At 42.7% G+C, this 19236-nt stretch overlaps 1 protein-coding gene across 1 annotated transcript in view; it reads left to right on the top strand.

Annotated features, from left to right (window-relative positions):
• dhx38 (DEAH (Asp-Glu-Ala-His) box polypeptide 38) overlaps positions 1-19236 on the top strand; it is a 223892-nt gene that overhangs the window by 29553 nt on the left and 175103 nt on the right. The window contains exons 5-9 of the mRNA XM_072517951.1: positions 999-1176; positions 2348-2466; positions 2896-2972; positions 13484-13639; positions 16354-16515. Coding sequence (XP_072374052.1) covers positions 999-1176; positions 2348-2466; positions 2896-2972; positions 13484-13639; positions 16354-16515 — 692 coding nt within the window. The remainder of the gene's footprint in view (positions 1-998; positions 1177-2347; positions 2467-2895; positions 2973-13483; positions 13640-16353; positions 16516-19236) is intronic.

Genomic DNA, 19236 nt, shown 5'->3' with positions numbered 1-19236 from the left:
CAGTTCTTGAAAGGCAAGACGGTACACCCTTTCTCTGCAGGTGTGGTGTTGATGATGTTGGTCTGCAGACTGCCCAGGCCTCTTCTGAGTTTAGGAACGAAAGATTATCAGTATCAGAGAACAGTTTTGATCACATGATAGACAATCTTTCAGTACTAAAGAATTCATTTCAGCCACGTGGTCAAAGATCCTTCAATAGAAGGTAAACGGTAGTTTTTCATACTTTGTTTTTGAATAGCTGATTTTGATAGCTTTTCTTTGTTACCTCGTAAATCTGGAGTCTCTGTTTTGAAGCCAACTTGGACAATAGCAGGTGTGAAATTCCAGAGGAGTGCTATTTAAGCATTAACATTCTAGGGGGAGACTCCTGCCCTTGAGAATTCAATTCGGAACATTCGGTAAACTTGTTAGTCTGTTGAAGTTGCAGATGGCCACCTGACTCCCTTAGCAGCCATCTTAGCAGCTCAAAGTCCATTTTAAAAGCAATAAAGTTTTTTAAAAATTGTAATATCGTCAAATCTGTACTGGCATGACACCGGTTTTTTGCCCTTTGAGTTTGGTTAGTTTATTTAAGGAAAGGGTAAAAATATGAAGCATGTTCCACATCTATAGGGGCTGTTTAGCACAGGGCTAAATCGCTGGCTTTGAAAGCAGACCAAGGCAGGCCAGCAGCACGGTTCAATTCCCGTAACAGCCTCCCCGAACAGGCGCTGGAATGTGGCGACAAGGGGCTTTTCACAGTAACTAAATTGAAGCCTACTTGTGACAATAAGCGATTTTCATTTCATTTTTCATTTCATCTACTCGTAATGTAGGCCATGGCAGGCCAGGTAACAAATTATTTGGACATAAACCATTCTATAGAATAGTATTCAGCATAGGAATGTGCGTGTGTTGGGGGTGGGGAGCTGGTTTTGGAGATTGCTGGAAAATAATGGGAAAGAAAGACTGGGGCCTTATTTTTTTTGTATCACATTTGAAATCACCTTGTTTTATAGATGCTCTTACTCCTTCTCGATCTAGCTGGGATGATGATGACAGTGGAATTGGAAGCCAATATTCTCATCGATCTCAGTGGGAGTCTCCATCTCCTACTCCCTCACCAAGGGATGCAGATAAGAGTGAAAGAAGTTATCGCTCTTCAGGCCGTGACACTGAGAGACGTGATAAAGAAAGGTAAGTGAAAAATGAATATGTAACTGAAAATATGAGTTCTGTATAAAAATAGATGAATAGAATAGTACAGTTGTGACATCTTTCCCAACTAACCTAGAGAGATCCTTTGAGTTTAAAAAAAACTATTGTGAAGGTCTAGTATTGACAAAGCTTCTGGTGCACCCAATGACCATGGCAATGATCATAGACTAAAACTATAAAACTTTCCACTTGGGGCAGGATATAAATTTTCAAGAGCCAGAAATTTAAACACTTTGATAGTTAAATGAATCAATTCAACATGTGTTCCCATGGTGGCTGAACAGGTAGCTGAGGCACATAAACCAGGTAGGTCCCAGGTCTGTATTCCAAACTATGCAGAATTAGTTAATTTTGGATAAAGTTTAATGGATTCTCCCTTTGATGCTTTGATTCATGAGTGTGCAGCAAGAGAAAAAAAATGGTTTGTGATCCAGGTTGATGTCATCTCGTGTGACATCAGGGCCAAGTCACGATTTGTATAGCATTGCAAATGTTGTACATGAAGTCAGTGTTGGAGGGATCGCTGAACGTGCTATTTACCGTCTCTAGAATATAGACGAGGATTCTTTTCACCTGACTACAGTTAAAGAACTGATAGATGGAATGATGAATAATGAGCAATGAGTGAGGCACTGGAGAGTGAATACGGAATTACAGGAGAGTCTTAAAGGTGGAATAGGATGAAGTTGGGGAGAAAGAAGAAAATATAAAGCATTCTGAGTCCCTTTGTTTTAAGCAATTCAATGTTAGTTGATGGTCTATGAAGCAGTTTATTCTCAATATAATGTGTCCATATGGTTTTTGCTTTATTTAATTCCAGTTTAAGTATTTAGCAAGAGTTTTTTTTCTGCCATTTCGTGAACCTACAAAATAGGTAATTTCAGGAAGAAACATGTCTGACTGTTCAGTTGATCATGCTGTAGTTATTCTCCTATTCAATGATGTTTTGACCTAGCTCTAAATCTGAATTATGGCCAGTCTCTCGATGAAGTATTGTAGTCTATTTGATCCTGAGACATGGAAACTGGCATAGATCATGTTCCCTGTGATGGTTTAAATTCTTCATGCCTAAAGGATATGTTTCATTGATTGTTCTGAGATTTTAGTTGTCATCATCTCTTGTACTTTAAGTAGGATTTTCTTTCTTAAGATCTAGAAGGAACCATTACGAAGAGGATACACCCCTGCCTACACCATCATACAAATACAATGAGTGGGCGGATGACAGAAAGCATTTGGGGGCAACACCTCGACTTTCCAAAGGCAAAGGTATATGTTTTGTTCTGAATTTGTCTCTCCTAAAATAGATCTTTGAAATAAAATTCTTAATATTACACTCAAATGCAGATTTGTTGTAAACTTCATCTTAACAGCGTAGTGACTTGCAGCTGACTATTCATTATGGAGGTTGGATTTCCACACATTCATACAGAGTGAACGGAGAATTAGCCCAGTATACTGTTTAATTTAGAAATACTTCTGAATTGGTAATCGGAAGATTTGAGTATCAAATGATACAAAAGTTTGTGTAAAGAATGCATGGAAAATTGAGTTGTAGATGAAAGTTTAAGATATAAAATTTGTGATATGCTCCTTAAGCAGAAGTCTCAAGTATAATGCATAGCTATAATTTTAATGTTGTAACAGTGATCATTTTGCTGTATTTGACTCAAATGTTGTCATCTCCAACCTATTCAGGGAGAAGGGAGGAAGGTAAAGATGGCATTTATTTTGAGAATGAAGATGAGCAAAGACAATGGGAGGAAGATCAAAGGGTAAGGTGCTTTCCAAAATTTTAAATTACTGTTTGAAAAATAATTGAACATTTTTGTTTATCATTTGAAAAATGCACCATTTTAAAAAAGTTGCTAGCATTTGAATTCCTACTTTTATCTGATGTATGATGGAAAAGATGCTTTATACATAAATTGTCTCTGCACAGTAAGAAAAGGAACCCTATAACATATATTTCAGAGCATTATAACAACGCTCTGAAATGCTACAGAGTACCTGCATAAAATAACTTCAATAATGTGATTGTTGGTGCACTGTGAACTGGAGAAAGGCCAAACTTAAGTTTATATAATGTCCTCAGTGTGTTCTAAAGCTCTTCATGATCGTTCAAGTACCACCACTGTTGTGATGTAGACAAATGTGGCAGCAACATGTGAAAATCTGATCCCAAAACATAGCAGTGAAATAAATGACCAGATTGATCCTCCATCAACATCACAGGAACTATGTTGACCAGGATACCAAACAGTAGTGGAATCTTTTATGTCTGCCTGAACAGGTAGATTGGGCCTTGGTTTAATGTCTTGTCAGAAAGACAATGTAGCACTCCAGTACTGCACTCGGCTGTTAGCATAATTGGTGTCAAACCATTGGAGCCAATTAGACCGAGAAGGCTTTCACTGCGTTCAGGATGGGGTGAATTGATGATTTGGCTAATTCAATGTTTTTGACCACGGGCCAAATTGCCAAAATACCCTTCACGCACAGTGTGTGTCACTCTTCTTAAGGATGACAGTGCCATCCGTCAACGCTGACAAGAACACGTACATCAATTCCTCAACTGTGAATCCACTGTGGAAGCTGACACTCTACAGGCTATCTCCCAATACCCTGTGGTAGAATCTGTGGATGAATCACCATTAATGGGAGAGCTGCAGCAAAAAACAACAAAACCTGCAGCACCAGTGGTATTCCAGCTAAGGTCTGCAAAGCTGGTGAACCTTTGCTCAGATCAAGTCTCCATGCGCTCATCCTACGGATTTGGAAAATTATCCCCCACAAATTTCAGGAATGCGACAAGTGTAACCTCTTCAGGAAAGGAGATAAATCATACTTTGGAAACTATTGAGGTATTTTTCTCTTGTCCATAGCAGGGAAATACTGACACACATTCTCTTGAATCGTTTTCCCCTATGACTAAGGACATCCTTTCAGAAAAACAGTGTGCCGTTAGACATTCCATAGGGATTCTCTGTCATTGTCTTTGTTGCCAGTCAAATCCAAGAAAAATCTCGAGAACAACACCAGGAACTCTTCATTGCATTTAACGACCTGACCAAAAAGCATTTGACTCAGTAAATCATGAGACTCTATGGATTGTGTTCCAGAAATTTGGATATCTCAGCAACTTCATTGTAGTCATGCAATTGCTTCATGGTGATATAACTGCAACTGTCCTAAGTGAGAATTCTGAAAATGTATTTATCAAAGCTGTGTGATGGCCCCCATGCTATTCACAGTCTGCTTGATGGTGGCTATTCACCCCATTAAAGATCAACTACCTTCTGGGGCAGTTAAATACCGCTGAGTTGGGAAACTCTTTAACTCAGTTGACTCTGTCAAAGCTAAACTGACCACCATAGACATTCATGGTCAACAGCTTGTGAATGATTGCAGTATTGTTGCTCACTCTGCAGCTCACTCTGCAGCCACCCTCAATCTCTTCAAATCTGCATACAAGAAACTCTGCTTGTCCTTATCGACCCAGACCTAATCAGTCAAATATTCCACCTCCCATATGTATTGAAGGAGAGACTCTGGAATATGTTGAGCACTTCCCATAACTTGGCAAACACTTACCTCAAAAGGCCGGTATTGAGGAGTTCCAACACTGGATCAACTAAACCAACTTAGCCTTTTACGGCAGTCAGTGTTTGACAGCAAAGATCTCTACAATTTAACAGAACTCCTGGTATAGAGAACAGTTGTCGTTACAGCACTCCTGTACTGCAGTGAGGCCTGGACAGTGTATCACTGGCACATCAGCGTGCTAGAGAAATTTTGCCAGCAGTGCCTCCGCTGCATCCTCTAGATTCAATGGGAGGTCTGTCAAAGAAATGCTCTGGAAGTCTCCTTGAAGCCAGCTCCACAAACATCAAACAGAACTCCTGCAAAATCAACTACGATGGACTGGAAGCTTGCTGAAAAGTGTCTCCCCACCAGGTCCTGTTTTCTCAACTCTCAAATGGCCAGCATTCTGGGGAGGGCAAAGAAAACACTACAAAGACACTCTGAAGCTCTCCTTGAAGCGTGACTTCCGTGACATTAATGTCAATTGTATGAGCTTGGTACCAATTATTCAAAATGGCAACAACTTGTCCATCAAGCTGCACTGTGCTTTGAGTCCAAATGCCTTATTGATGAGGCAGAGCTGCAGCTGAGAAGGAAGAAAATTACCTTGTGGGATATCCTGTCCTATGTGCCCAAAGATGTGTAGGTTGACAATTGGCCTGTTTAGTCACATGAAACCCACGACAGAAACTAGTGACACCGAGTAGAAGTCATCCCCGAATTGAGGGACAGTCGCTGCCAGCAACAATCTGAATTAACGCTGGTCCACTAGTCAAGTCGAAAATATTAATCAATAAATCACGATTAAATGAGGTGTGACTTATTAAAGGTGAATGAATGGAGAAGTTGTAGGAATTACTCTTATTTCTCACATTAATTTATGCTATTGAACATGTTTACTCATGGATAGAGTTATTTACAGAAATAGCGCTATAAATAATTTATCGAATTGCATCAGCAATTTGGTGCCAGTTAACGAAGGGACAACAGTTGGATTAGTCAGATGAGATCCATGAAAAGGTTTCCTCCAAAACCTTGGATAAAATGGATACATTTTGGAGAGAGATTGGAATCTTATTCCTTACCTATAGAGCCACATTCTGTCTCCACACTTCACAACTATTCTGCAAGGTAACCGTTGAAGCAAATACCAGCAGGAAGGGTCCTACTTGGACACCAGAAAAAAGACTAAACAGCTTGGTAATTAAAAATATTGGCATATTAAGGATGTTTTGTCCTTTTAAAGGGTTTTCTCTTGCCATCAGTTGGTATTTTAAGAAGCACAGCAACAAATAATAGCTCATTTAGGGAATATTACAATTTTAGCCAGAACCAAAATTTTAGCTAAAACAGTGGCAAATGATATTTAATCCTGAAAATGTGAGATGATGCATTTTGAGGACTATCAAGGCAAGGAAATACACAATGAACTGTAGGGTGCTAGGAAGTATAGAGGACCAGAGGAATGTTGGGGTGCATGTCCAAAGGTCCCTGAAGGCAGCAGAACAGGTCGATAATGTGGTTATCTTCCGGGAGAGGAGACAGCCGGACCTGCGAGGGACACCTCTACTCGGGCAGAGAATAAATACAACGCGAGGCTTGGGGTCTTCACTTACCTTCCGGGAGTGGAGACAGACAGCGGAGCCGGGCACCTCTACTCGGGCAAAAGCAGAAAATACTGGATAATCTCAGCAGGTCTGAGCATCTGTGAAGAGAGAATGGAACTAATGTTTCGAGTCTGAATGATTCTTTGTCAAAGCTGGAGAGAAAAGCTTTCAGATTAAATGTAAAAAGGAGAACTATTTTACAGATTAAAGAAACTAAAAACCAGTTGTAAATTTAAAAAAAGCTAACCCTAAGAATAATAAAATAGAGATACAGGGCCAGGTGATATGTTGTACCTGGATGATGTCGGAGCTAGTGGACCCCATTGTGGTTCCTAGTGACCACATCTGTAGCAAGTTGTTTGCTTGAGGAACTTTGGCTCAGAGTTGATGAGTTGGAGTCTAAGCTTTGGACGCTGCAACACATCAGGAAGGGGGAGAGTTAGCTGAACACTGTTTCAGGGGGCAGTCACACCCCTTAGATTAATCACATTGAATTTGGTCAGGGACAGGAGTTATGTACTATGAGTGAGACAGGCAGACGGATCTAGGAGGTAGGGTTGCAAGAGCCTCAGCTCTTGTCCAACAGGTTTGAGCTTCTTGTTCCCTGTGTGGATGAGAGCGGGCACTGTAGGGAGGATGAGCAAACTGATGACAGCATTGAGGTACATGGAGGCACTCAAGTGGGGAGTGAGAAGAGAAATGTAGTCGTAATCGTGGATAGTATAGTTACAAGCATAGCCACTTCTTTTGTGACCAGGATCGAGAGTTCCGAAGGTTGTGTTGCCTACCTGATGCCAGGGTTACTATCTCATCTGGGCTGCAGAGGACTTGGAGTGGAAGGAGAAAGATTTTTTGTGGTCCACCTAGATACCAAAGACATAGGTAGAACAAATATAGAGGTTTTGTTGAGTGAATGTGAACAGCTAGGGCTAAATTTAAAAAACAGGACCAAAAAGGTAATAATCTCCGGATTGCTACCTAACCACGAGCTAATTGGCACAGGGTCAAGATTGAAGCGGTAAATGCGTGGCTCAAAGGTTGGCGTGGGGAAAAATGGGTTCAAAGTCATGGGACCAGTACTGGGAAAGGAGGGGGCTGTTCCTATGGGATGGACCTGACCTGAATCACACGAGTCCTGGCAAATCACATAACTAGGGCTGTAGATCGGGCTTTAAACTAAATAGTGGGGTTTGTCGGGGGTGAGGGAGATGTGGGTTCACTTCCATGGAAAATTTGAACATCACAGTTGAAGAAGAAAGTAGGAGTGCAGATTAGTGATGAGGTGGATTGTTACCAGAAAATGAAGGGATAGTATGTGCGAACATCATATTGCCCCAAGGAATCATACAAGATTTGGGAAATTTGACAATAGAACAAATTTAAGGGCTTTGTGGCTGAATGCACGAGGCATTTGGAACAGAATTACTGAGTTAACAGTGCATATAGAGACAAAGGAGTATGATTTGGTGGCACTAACTGAGACATGGTTACAAGGAGACCAGGTCTGGAATTTGAATATCCAAGGGTACTCTGTATTTTGGAAGGATAGACAAAGGAAAATGAGGTGGTGTAGCTTTTCAAGTAAAGGAAGAGATCAGTGGTGTAGTGAGAAATGGTATAGGCACTGGAGAACAAGACGAGGAATCAATCTGGGTAGAAATAAGAAATAGCAAAGGAAAGATGTTTGTGGTGTGGGTAACCTGTAGGTTACAAAACAGTAGTTCTGCATTGAGGCACAGTATAAACCACAAAATACTGGGGGCTTGTAAGAAACAATAATCATGGGTGATTTTAGTATGCATATAGACTGGATCAATCAAATTGGCAAGGATAGCATCGAGGGAGAGTTCATTAAATGTATTAGAGATTGTCTCTTGGAACAATATGTTTTGGAACCAACCAGGGAGCAGGCTATTCATGATTTGGTATTGTGTAATGAGGAGGGATTAACTAATGACTTTATAGTTAAGAATCCTCTCGAAAGAGTGATCACCGCATGATAGAATTTCAAATTCAGTTTGTGGGTGAGAAATTAGAGTCCCACACTATCGTTCTGGAATTCTACAAAGATAATTACGTAGGCACGAGGACAGATTTGGCCCTTGTGGGCTGGGCAGGAGGACTATAATGTAGGACGATTGGTGAGCAGCGGCAGTTTAAGGAGATATTCAATTCCTCCCAACTAAAATATATTCCAGAGAGGAAGAAAGATTCTAAGAGGGGGAAAAACATCCATGGCAAAGCAAGGAGGTTAACAATAACATAAAGACAAAAATGAAGGCAGACCACATTACAAAGGACAGTGCAAGCTGGAAGATTGGGAAATGTTTAAAGATCAACAAAGGGTTACAAAAAAGTAATAAAAAGAGCAACGGTAAATTATGAAAGAAAACTAGTGCAAAATATTTTTAAAATAGCAAAATCTGCTTGAAGTATGTAAAAGGGAAGAAAGTAGCTAAAGTAAATGTTAGTCCCTTGGAGGTTCAGACCGGGAATAGTAGGGAACGCAGAAATGGTAGAGATGCTAAATCAACATTTTACCTCAGTTTTCATGGTGGAGGACACTAGTACCATCCCAATAGTAACTGGTAATAAAAAGGGAGAAACTTAGAATAATCATCATCAACAGGGACAAAGAACTGAACAAACTATTGGGATTGAAGGCAGGCAAGTCCCCAGGCCTGAAATCCTTGGATCTTAAAGGCAGTGGCAGTAGAGATAGTGAATCCATTGGTTATAATATTGGCAGGACCCTGGAAGCAGCGAGGATCAGAGGGATCTTGTTGGTGCTTGTACATTGGTCCCTTAAGGTAGCAGAGTAGGTGATACAGTGGTTAAGAAGGCATATGGTACACTTGCCTTTATTAGCCGAGGCATCGAGTTTAACAACAGGGAGATTATGCTGGAACTGTACAAAATGTTGGCTAGGCCACAGTATTGTATGCAGTTGTGGAATCCACATTATCATAGAATTTACAGTGCAGAAGGAGGCCATTCGGCCCATCGTGTCTGCATCGGCTCTTGGAAAGAGCACCCTACCCAAGCCCACACCTCCACCCTATCCCATAACCTAGTAACCCCACTTGCCCAACACTAAAGGCAATTTTGGACACTAAGGGCAATTTAGCATGGCCAATTCACCTACCTGCACATCTTTGGATTGTCGGAGGAAACCGGAGCCGGAGGAAACCCACGCACACATGGGGAGAACGTGCAGACTCCGCACTGACAGTGACCCAGCCGGGAATCTAACCTGGGACCCTGGAGCTGTGAAACAATTGTGCTGACCACTATGCTACCGTGCTGCCCTATCGGAGGATGTGATAGCACTTGAAAGGGTGCAGAGGAGATTTACCAGGGTGCAGTGTAGGAATTCTATGTTGCCTGGGCTGGAGAGTTTAGGCTATGAAGTGAGATTGGATAGACTTTTCCTTGGAGCAGAGGAGACTGAGGGGGGACAAGATTGAGATGTATAAAATTGAGGGGCATTGATGGAGTGGACAGGAAGAAACCTTTACTCTTGGTAGAGGCACCAATGACCAGGGGGCAAAGATTTAAGGTGAGGGGCAGGAGGTTTAGAGGGATTGTGAGGAAAAGCTTTTTCACCCGGAGTGTGGTGAGAGTCTGGAACTCACTGCCTGAAAGGGTGGTGGAGGCAGAGGCCCGCATAACATTTAAGAGGTATTTAGATGTGTACTTGCAATGGCAAGGCATAGAAGGCTATGGGCCAAGTGCTGAAAAATGGGATCAGCATAGTTAGGTGGTTATTTATAACCGGCGCAGGCGTGATGGGCGGAAGGGCCTTTTCCGTGCTGTAGACCTCTATAGCTCCAATATTCCAAAATTCTTTGGATGTGGGAAAGGTTCCAGTGGATTGGGAAAATGCTAATATAATGCCCTTATTCAAAAGGGAGGTTAGCAGAAAGTAGGAAGATAGTTTAACATCTGTCATTGGGAAATTGTTAGAATCCGTTATTAAGAAAGTAATAACAGGACATTTGGAAAGTCGAAATGCAATCCATCAAAGTCAGCATGATTTTATGAAGGGTAAATCATGTTGCAAATTTGGTAGAGTCCCTCAAAGATGAAACAAGCCAAGTGGTAATAGGGATCCTGTAGATGTAGTATATCAGGACTTCCAGAAGGCATTTGATAGGGGGTGATGCACAAAAGGTTAATACACAAAATAGGACCACATGGGGTTAGGGGTAATTTATTAGCTTGGATGGAAGACAGAAGACAGAGAGTTGGGATAGATGGGTCTTTTCCTGTTTGGCAAGATGTAACTAGTGGGGTGCCACAGGGTTCAATCCTCGGGGCCCCAACAATTTACAATATATGGGGCGATTCTCTGAGCCCCGCGCCGGGCCGGAGAATTGGAGCAACCGAGCCACGACACCCCGATGCAGGCGCACGATTCTCCGAGGTGCGGAGAATCGGCGCCATTTGTGCTGGCGCGTTTGGCGTGCCGCTGGAATCGGGTGGGGCCGCCGATTCTCCGGCCCGGTTGGGCCGAGCAGCTGCTCCGACACGACAGAGTCCTGCCAGCGCCGTTTACCCCTGGTCGCTGCCGGCGGGAACTCTGTGGGAACGCTCGGGGGGGGGGGGGGGGGGGGGGGGGGGGGGGGGGGTGCTCCGAAGGGGTCTGGCCCACGATCGGGGCCCACCAATCGGCGGGCCTCCTTTCCTCTGCCTGCAGTGTTATAGCCCTGCACCATTGTTGTGTGGGGCGGCCTGGGGGAGGGTAGCCACTGCGCATGCGCTAGTTGGCGCCTGTCCAACTGCGCATGCGCGGGACCCAAGGCGCCGCGTAATCTCCGACGCCGCGCCGAGGCCCCGTCCCCGCAAATCTCACCATGCCCCTGCCAGCCCCACGGAGGCCCCAGAATAGGGGTTTGGGAACGGGTGCCGATGCCAGAGTAAAACACTCCGGCTTTTACTCCGGCATCGGCACTTAGACTCCCGTTGGGAGAATCCCGCCCTATATTAATGACTTGGGTGCAGGGATAGAAGGTACTGCAACAAAATTTGCAGATGTATTAAAACAGGTGGGTTAGTAAGTTGCAATGAGGAAATAAGAAATTTAAAAATATAGATCGCTTAGATTTGAATTTAGGTTTGAATTTGGTACTCTAAATTTATTTTTAAAAAGGCATATGGGATACTTGCCTTTATTAGCCGAGGCAGAGAATATAAGAACAGGGGGGTAATGATGGAGCTGTGGTAGATGCTGGTTAGGCCACAGTTGGTGTACCGTGTGCAGTTCTGGTCAAAACACTGTAGAGGAAGGAGGTGATTGCACTAGAGAAGGTGCAGAGGAGGTTCACCAGGATGTTGCCTGGGCTTGAGTATTTCAGCCATCAAGAGAGGCTGAATAGTCTGGGGTTGTTTTCCTTGGAGTAGAGAAGGCTGAGGGGGGCCTCACCGAGGTGTCTGAATTGAGGGTTGTAGAAAGAGTGGATAGGAAGAAACGTTCCCTTTAGTAGAGGGGTCAATAACCAGGGGTGTTGATTTAAGGGAGGAGCAGGAGATTTCGAGGCGATTTGAGGAAAATCTTTTTCACCCAGAGGGTGATGGGAATCTGGGTGCCTGAAAGGGTGGTAGCAGCGGGAACCCTCACAACATCTAAGAAGGGTTCAGATGAGCACTTGATAAGCCATAGCATAAAAGGCTGCGGTCCAGGTGCTGGAAAATAGGATTGAAATAGATAGGTGTTGGATGGCTGGCACAGACATAATAATAATCTTTGTTGTCACAAATAGGCTTACATTGACACTGTAATTAAGCTACTGTGAAAGGCCCCTAGTTGCCACATTCCGCCACCTGTTTGGGTACACAGAGGGAGAATTCAGAATGTCGAAATTTCCTAACTGTATGTCTTTCAGGACTTGTGGGAGGAACCCGGAGCACCCGGAGGAAATCCACGCAGACAGGGGGAGAACCTGCAGACTCCACACAGACGGTGACCCAAGCCAGGAATCGATCCTGGGACCCGGAGCTGTGAAGCAACAGTGCTAACCACTGTGCTACCGTGCCACCGAGCTGAAGGGCCTCTTTTAGTGCTGTAAAACTATGACTAGCCTGCTCACTAGGTTTTGCACTGTGGTTAGCACTGTTGCTTCACAGTGCCAATGTCCCAGGTTCGATTTCCAGCTTGGGTCACTGTCTGTGCGGAGTCTGCACGTTCTCCCCGTGTCTGCGTGGGTTTCCTCCCACAAGTCCTGAAGGACTTGCTGTTAGGTAATTGGACATTCTCAATTCTCCCTCAGTGTGCCCGTACAGGCGCCGGAGTGTGGCGACTAGGGGATTTTCACAGTAACTTCATTGCAGTGTTAATGTAAGCCTACTTGTGACAATAATATTATTGTTATTATTGATGTCTGGTGGGCTGGTGAATGATACTATAGAAGCTCTGGATGATGTGCGTTGTATTTGTGATTCTACACAGCTTTGGAGCGGGTCAAGCATGTTTCTAAGCGCCGTTATATTTATACAACAAATGTTCAGGTCTGTGGCATCACCATCTTGGTCAAAGTGAGAACATTTTTCAGAATAAAAAGCATCAGCTGCTGGAAGCACTGTTGCATCTGACGGAGGTTGTGGGTTCAAGTCCCACTAGCAAGACTTAAGCACAACAATCTAAGCTGGCAACCCGGTACAATTATGAGGTGGTGCTGTTCTGACAAGGTTGCCGTTTTTCCGATGCAAAATGTGCTTTCTAAGGTGGGCAGAAAAGGCACTATTTTGAAGAAGAGGGGGAGAGTTATTCCCAGTGTCCTGGCGAATATTTATCCCTCAGTCAACATCACATTCCATTATCTTGTCACTATCACATAGCTGTTCGTAGAAGTTTGCACATTAGCGGCCGTATTTCCTGAATTGCAACAGTGACTACAATTCAAAAATTTTTCATTACTTGTAAAGCACTTTGGGACGTGTGGTGAATGTGAACAGTGCTATGTAAATACAAATCTTTTTTTTAACGTGAGCTGCTTTGCAATAGATAAAACTGAAAATGATGTGAGAATGTTCCCTGAAAAACTGCCTTAACTTTGTTTGTTGTCACTTGTGCTATGTGTATCTCATTCTTGTAGCAAGCAGATCGAGACTGGTACATGATGGATGAAGGACATGACGACTTCCACAATCCTCTGGCATATACTTCTGAGGAATATGTGAAGAAACGGGAGCAATTGTTGCAGAAGCAGACACAGAAGAGAATTTCTGCACAGAAGAGACAAATTAATGAGGTAGGTGTGATTTGTTTTTAATTTTTCTTCCTTCACCCTATTAGCTTGATGAAGGCATCCCAGAAAAAGAATATTTAAGAAAACGTAAACTTATTAATTAGAGAGCAATGTCAGGATATGCAAGGTTATATATGGGTCATATGGGCTTACAGAAAACTCATATTAAAATTAATTTTAAGGGTCCCGCAAGTGTTGCTTGCTGTTTACTTGCTGTACTCAGGTTAATTTACTGTTGAACTTGCATTTGAGTATGTTATTGACACTCATCAAAGGATAGTTTATTTTTCTTGGTGTTCGTTCTGCCATTGGATGTTTTCCTGGGGCCAGTGGCTTTTTTAAGTCTCTGAACTCAATCTCAAATGAATAAAATTAACGACTGAATATTCTTGCCATGCATAGGGACTCTAATATAATCCATGCAGGGGTCCTTGAATGCATTTTTTGGTCTCTACTTCAAAATACAAATTAGGGTAGTCTCTGAATTCTTCATTTCATTGATTCAATCTGGAATCAGCTTGCAGCCTTCATAATGCCCGAGTTAAGCTTAACCGATTACATTAACTTTTGGAAAATCAAATTTTATGCTGGAAAGTTATGCCACATTCTCCATTATTTGAACTCAGGCAGAACTATGATGGAGCAGAAAAGTGGAGCAAGATGCCCTTGAATGACAGGAAGAGCTGGGTTTCGAGTAGCTGACCAATTTACTTTGATTCCTACAACCATGATATTGAGGGAATGGCATAGGTTTAAAAAAAATTAATTATTGGGATATGTGTGAAGCTAAATGGTCAGGATTTATTGCCCAGCCTTATGGCTGAATAATACAGCAGGACAAATGCCAGCCCCCAAATTAAATGTGGCAGGGCCATTAACCAGGGCTGAGTGTGACTTCTGTTCCTCATTGGCTGGCAGCTCCATCAGTCCCGGCAGCGCCAGGTGGGCATCAGCGCCAGCTGCCACGATTACAGGTGAAGCAAGGAGCCCAAGGCCTAGGACCCCAGGAGAAGATGAGTCTTGGGTCAGGTACGTTTGGGTAGGTTGGGAACAGGGGCATTTGGGAGGAGAGAGAAAGGGAAGGAGCCTGTAGGAGGAACAGGGGTTCTTCAGTGTCCGGGGTGCGCTGCAATCAGCAGTAGGCAACCCCTGAAAAACAAACCCCCTCCACTTCGTTTCTGCTCTTTAACCACTCCGAGTTTAAAAATTGGGCTTTCTGCTCCCGCCTAAATGACCCTTAATTGGTCATTTAAATATGGCAGGTGTGCTGCCCATTTTGTGGCACCTGCGCACCCCCTGTATTGTGGGGGAGAGCTTAGGGTTTGGCGGGAAGGTGGTGAGATGGGCATCCACGCTATTTTATCTGCTTCCCCCCCCCCCCCAACATTATTTTAAAAATTGTTTTCAGTGCATTTGCCAACTTCACAAGCAGCTGTTCCTCCTCCTGACACTAGTGGGTGTCCTATTGCAGTGCTGCTGAATGTTGCTGCGCAGCAATGGTAAAGTCCCTCTGCATGCTGCACTAAGACAGGTTGTTGGTGGTAAATAAGCCCCAATTAAAAAAAAAAAAGAGTTGCAGCAGCACTAACCATTGTGCCACCGTGCAACAGCAACTATCCAGAAGTGCAGACTTCAGCTGGGTAATTGCCCGGCACTGGGAACCTTCCAAAAATACAATTTAAATCGGAAACTTTAAATAATTCTGACTGGGTTACATCAATTGTTACCCTGAAAACGTTAGAAGAATTATCTTCCTAGAAGAGTCATCCAGTTAGAAGAGTCATCCAGACTTGATTCGCTCCCTTCTCTCTCCACCGATGCTGTCAGACCTGCTGAGATTGTCCAGTATTTTCTGTTCTTGTTTCAGATTCCAGCAAATTCACCCCTCAAGCCATGGGATTATCCCACGCGCCCGGCTCTCCTCTCGCTCGCTCTCGTTCTCTCTCTCTCGCGCTCGTTCTCTCTCTCGCGCTCTCTCTCTCTCTCTCCTCCTACACACTTACCTTCTCCTTGGCCGGCCTGTCATGGACCTTTAAACTTACCTGTTATATGGCAGCTAGTGCTGTAATAAATGGGCGAGACCTCCTTCACTTCAGCTCTCCTGAGCTTTGATGCTGAGAGTTGCTGCATTGTTTGGATCTCGCTCGCCTGAGGCGGATGGTCAGGCGAGAGAATATCGGAAGAAATCGGGCACAGAGCAGCAGTCGGACGCTGATTGTAACTTCAAGGAAGTTCAGGCTCTATGATAATTGTGGTTTACTTGGTTCAAGTGACACAAAACATGGGGCTATATTCAAATAAAAAATGGTGTTATTTGATACAGAGATAATATTCTTGGTGGCGCTCATTTGTTTAAGCGTTTTGTTCAATGTAAAGTCTTTAACAACTTAAAAATGATAATTCTCTGTTCCTGATGTTTCAGCAGGTTTAAATTAGAGACTAGTTGAACCAAACAGATGCTAGGTCCTCGGTTTAATTGTGGAATTTGGCTTAACTGACCCAGGGCAGTTTTGAGGCATTCTTTTGGCCTAAGAACCCCTGTTAGGTTGGAAAGAATCTCCTAAGATTCTAGTTCCAGTAGTGAATGCACAGTTGGGGTCTGGTCCTTTTGCACCTTTACCAGTTGGGCGCCGGATAATGTTACCATTTGTTGATACTTGGTGACAGAGCACTTTAGAAAAATAGTTGATTATGTTTGGCAATTGGTTGTTTTTTAGGATAATGAACGATGGGAAACAAATCGAATGTTAACCAGTGGTGTTGTTCAGCGTCTGGAAGTGGATGAAGATTTTGAAGAGGACAATGCAACTCGAGTTCACTTGCTGGTGCACAATTTAGTCCCACCATTCTTGGATGGACGAATTGTCTTTACCAAACAGGTAGGTTTGATTTGAATCTACCACCTGCCAGACTTTTCTTCGAATGTTTTGAACAAAGCCTATAAGTGATGTATTTTTTGGATAGACCAAAGTCAACTCCGTTAAAATTTGTGCCAGTCTAATGTGGGAGCCAACAGATTTGGTTATGCAGCTTGCTCCCACATTGCCCTCTGCTAGTTGAAAACTATTTTTAAATGGCTGTCAAATGTTTAATGTTTGAAGACAGCTTTCTGCTGATATTTAAGAATTTTGAAAGTTTAAAAAAAAGTTGTTTTCCAGCCAGTGTGAAGGCCACACTCTCACATATTCATTATAGTTTGCAGTTAGATTCATTTATTCACATCTGTTAAGATGTGAAATTTAACTTTCGCTGCAGATGAACACTGCCAGTTTTGCATATAAATGTAGTACTGTGATTGATTCACAAACAAAGAATAGCTAATAGTGCTGCGTTCAGATCAATAAATATTTGTTCATTATCTTTCTTAATCCCTCCAGAGTTTTGAGCAATCTGTTTTATTTAGCTAGCAGTTAAAATTATTTTGTCTCAAAAGAACTGCTGATCAGTTTTGATATTCCTTGGTAGGAACATACACAGGAATTTAAGCTAATATTAGTTGCTGTGGTACAGTTTTAGTTGCTGTGGTACAGTTTTAAAGAGTATTGCTGAAAAGAGAGACATGTTGTCAAAGTTTTCCGTCTAATCAGGGCAAATGCAAAAATGCCAAATTTCAAGCAATCATAACAATTTCTACTCAAAGAGAAACGGGTGCTGATGGGTTGGCAAGTTGATACTGATTGGCTGAGGCTTTGACATGGAAAAAGCAATGGGCCACTACATAAGATCATAAGACGTAGGAGCAGAAGTTGACAATTTGGCCCATTGAATCTGCTCTGCCATTCAATGAGATCGTGACTTATCTGATCTGATAATCCTCAACTCACCATATCCCTGGATTCCCCAACTGATTAAACATTTGTCTATCTCAGCCTTGAACATACTTAACCCAGCCTCTATAGCCTTCTGCGGTAAAAAAAAAATCCACAGATTCACGACCCTCTGAGAGAAGAAATTCTTCCTCATCTCGGTCTTATTAGTGACCTCTTACTCTGAGATTATGCCCTCTGGTCCTTGACGCTCCCACAAGGGGAAACTTTATGTCCTGTCAAATCCCCTGAGAATCCTATATGTCTCAATAAGGTAGCCTCTCATTCTTCTAAACTCCAGCGAGTACAGTCCCAACCTACTCAACATTCCTCATAAGAAAATCCCTCCATACTCAGGATCAACCTCGTGAATCTTCTCTGGACTGCCTCCAATGCAGTATGTTTCCTTGGATAAGGGGACCAAAACTGTTCACAGTATTCCAGGTGTGGAATCTGTGGAATTCTTTGCAGCAGAGGGCATCGAGGCTGGGTCTTTAAATATGTTCAAGGCTGAGATAGGCAGATTTTTAATCAGTAAGGGAATCAAGGGTTTTGGGGATAACGCGAGCTGAGAATTATCATATCAGATCAGTCATGATCTCATTGAATGGTGGAGCAGACGCAATAGGTCAAATTATCTACTTCTGCTCCTACGTCGTATGGAGAAGGTAGTGTCTTTTAGCAAGACTTCCTTATTTTTATATTCTATTCCCTTTGAAATAAAGGCCAACATTCCATTTGTCTTCCCTGTTACCTGAAAACTTGCATGCTAGCCTTTTCTGATTTATGCATGAGGACCCTCAAACCCTCTGTGCAAGCTCCTGGGTAATTCCAAAAAGGCAAGACATTTGAACATATTCCTTTTGTTTGCAGCGAATGGGTAACTATGTTGCTTCTAGGAATTGTAAATGAGCCATGTTATGATCTTGACTGATTATCTTAAATTGGTTGTTCGTGTGGCTATTAGCACATGACGGGTGAAGGTGAGGGGATGGAACTGGTGAGCTGCTCATCCAGAGAGACAGTGCACATAAAATGGGAGGTGGCCTCCTTTTGCACCATAGAAATTTTGATTTGATGATTCAGTTTTAAAGAGGGTGTAGAAACAAAGGGGCCTAGGGGTGTACCTTAACTGCATTTTGAAGGTGACAAGGCAAGTTAAGAAGGTTGTTGAAAAGCATATGGGATCCTTAGCTTTATAAATAAAAACACACAAAGAACTTGTGCTAAATATTTTTTAAACCACTGGTTAAGGCTCAGCTGGAGTATTGTGTCCAGTCCTGGATACCACACGTTAAGACAGAAGTCAAGGATGCAAAGGAGATTTACGAGAAAGGTAATGAGGAATGCAAGACTCCAGAATGTGAACAGACTACAAACTGAGGTTGCTCTCCTGAGAATAGAGGTTCAGGGAAGATTTAATAAAGGTGTTCAACAGACAGAATAAGTAATGGGAAACTATTTCTTGTGGCAGAAACGTTAGTAACTAGAAGTCAGATTTAAATGACCGGCAAAAGAACCAGATGTAACATGAAGTCAATTTTTTAGTAGCAAGTTGCCATTATCTGAATGCACTGCCTGATGGGTTGATGGAAGTGGATTTAATAATAACATTCGAAAGGGAATTGGATGAATACCTTTGGGGGAAGCTTTGCAGGGCCTTGCGGAAAGGGCAAGGGAATGGGACTGAATGGTTGACATTTTTTGCACTCAAGGTCCTGCTTTTGTGTTGTATAATTCTGTTGTAGTAAGCTCTTTCCTAACTGATATACATTCCTCAATTTGTTTAAATTT

This window comes from Scyliorhinus torazame, chromosome 10, assembly GCF_047496885.1.
Source record: "Scyliorhinus torazame isolate Kashiwa2021f chromosome 10, sScyTor2.1, whole genome shotgun sequence".
Classification (NCBI taxonomy): domain Eukaryota; kingdom Metazoa; phylum Chordata; class Chondrichthyes; order Carcharhiniformes; family Scyliorhinidae; genus Scyliorhinus; species Scyliorhinus torazame.
This window is presented reverse-complemented; position numbering and strand designations above follow the sequence as displayed.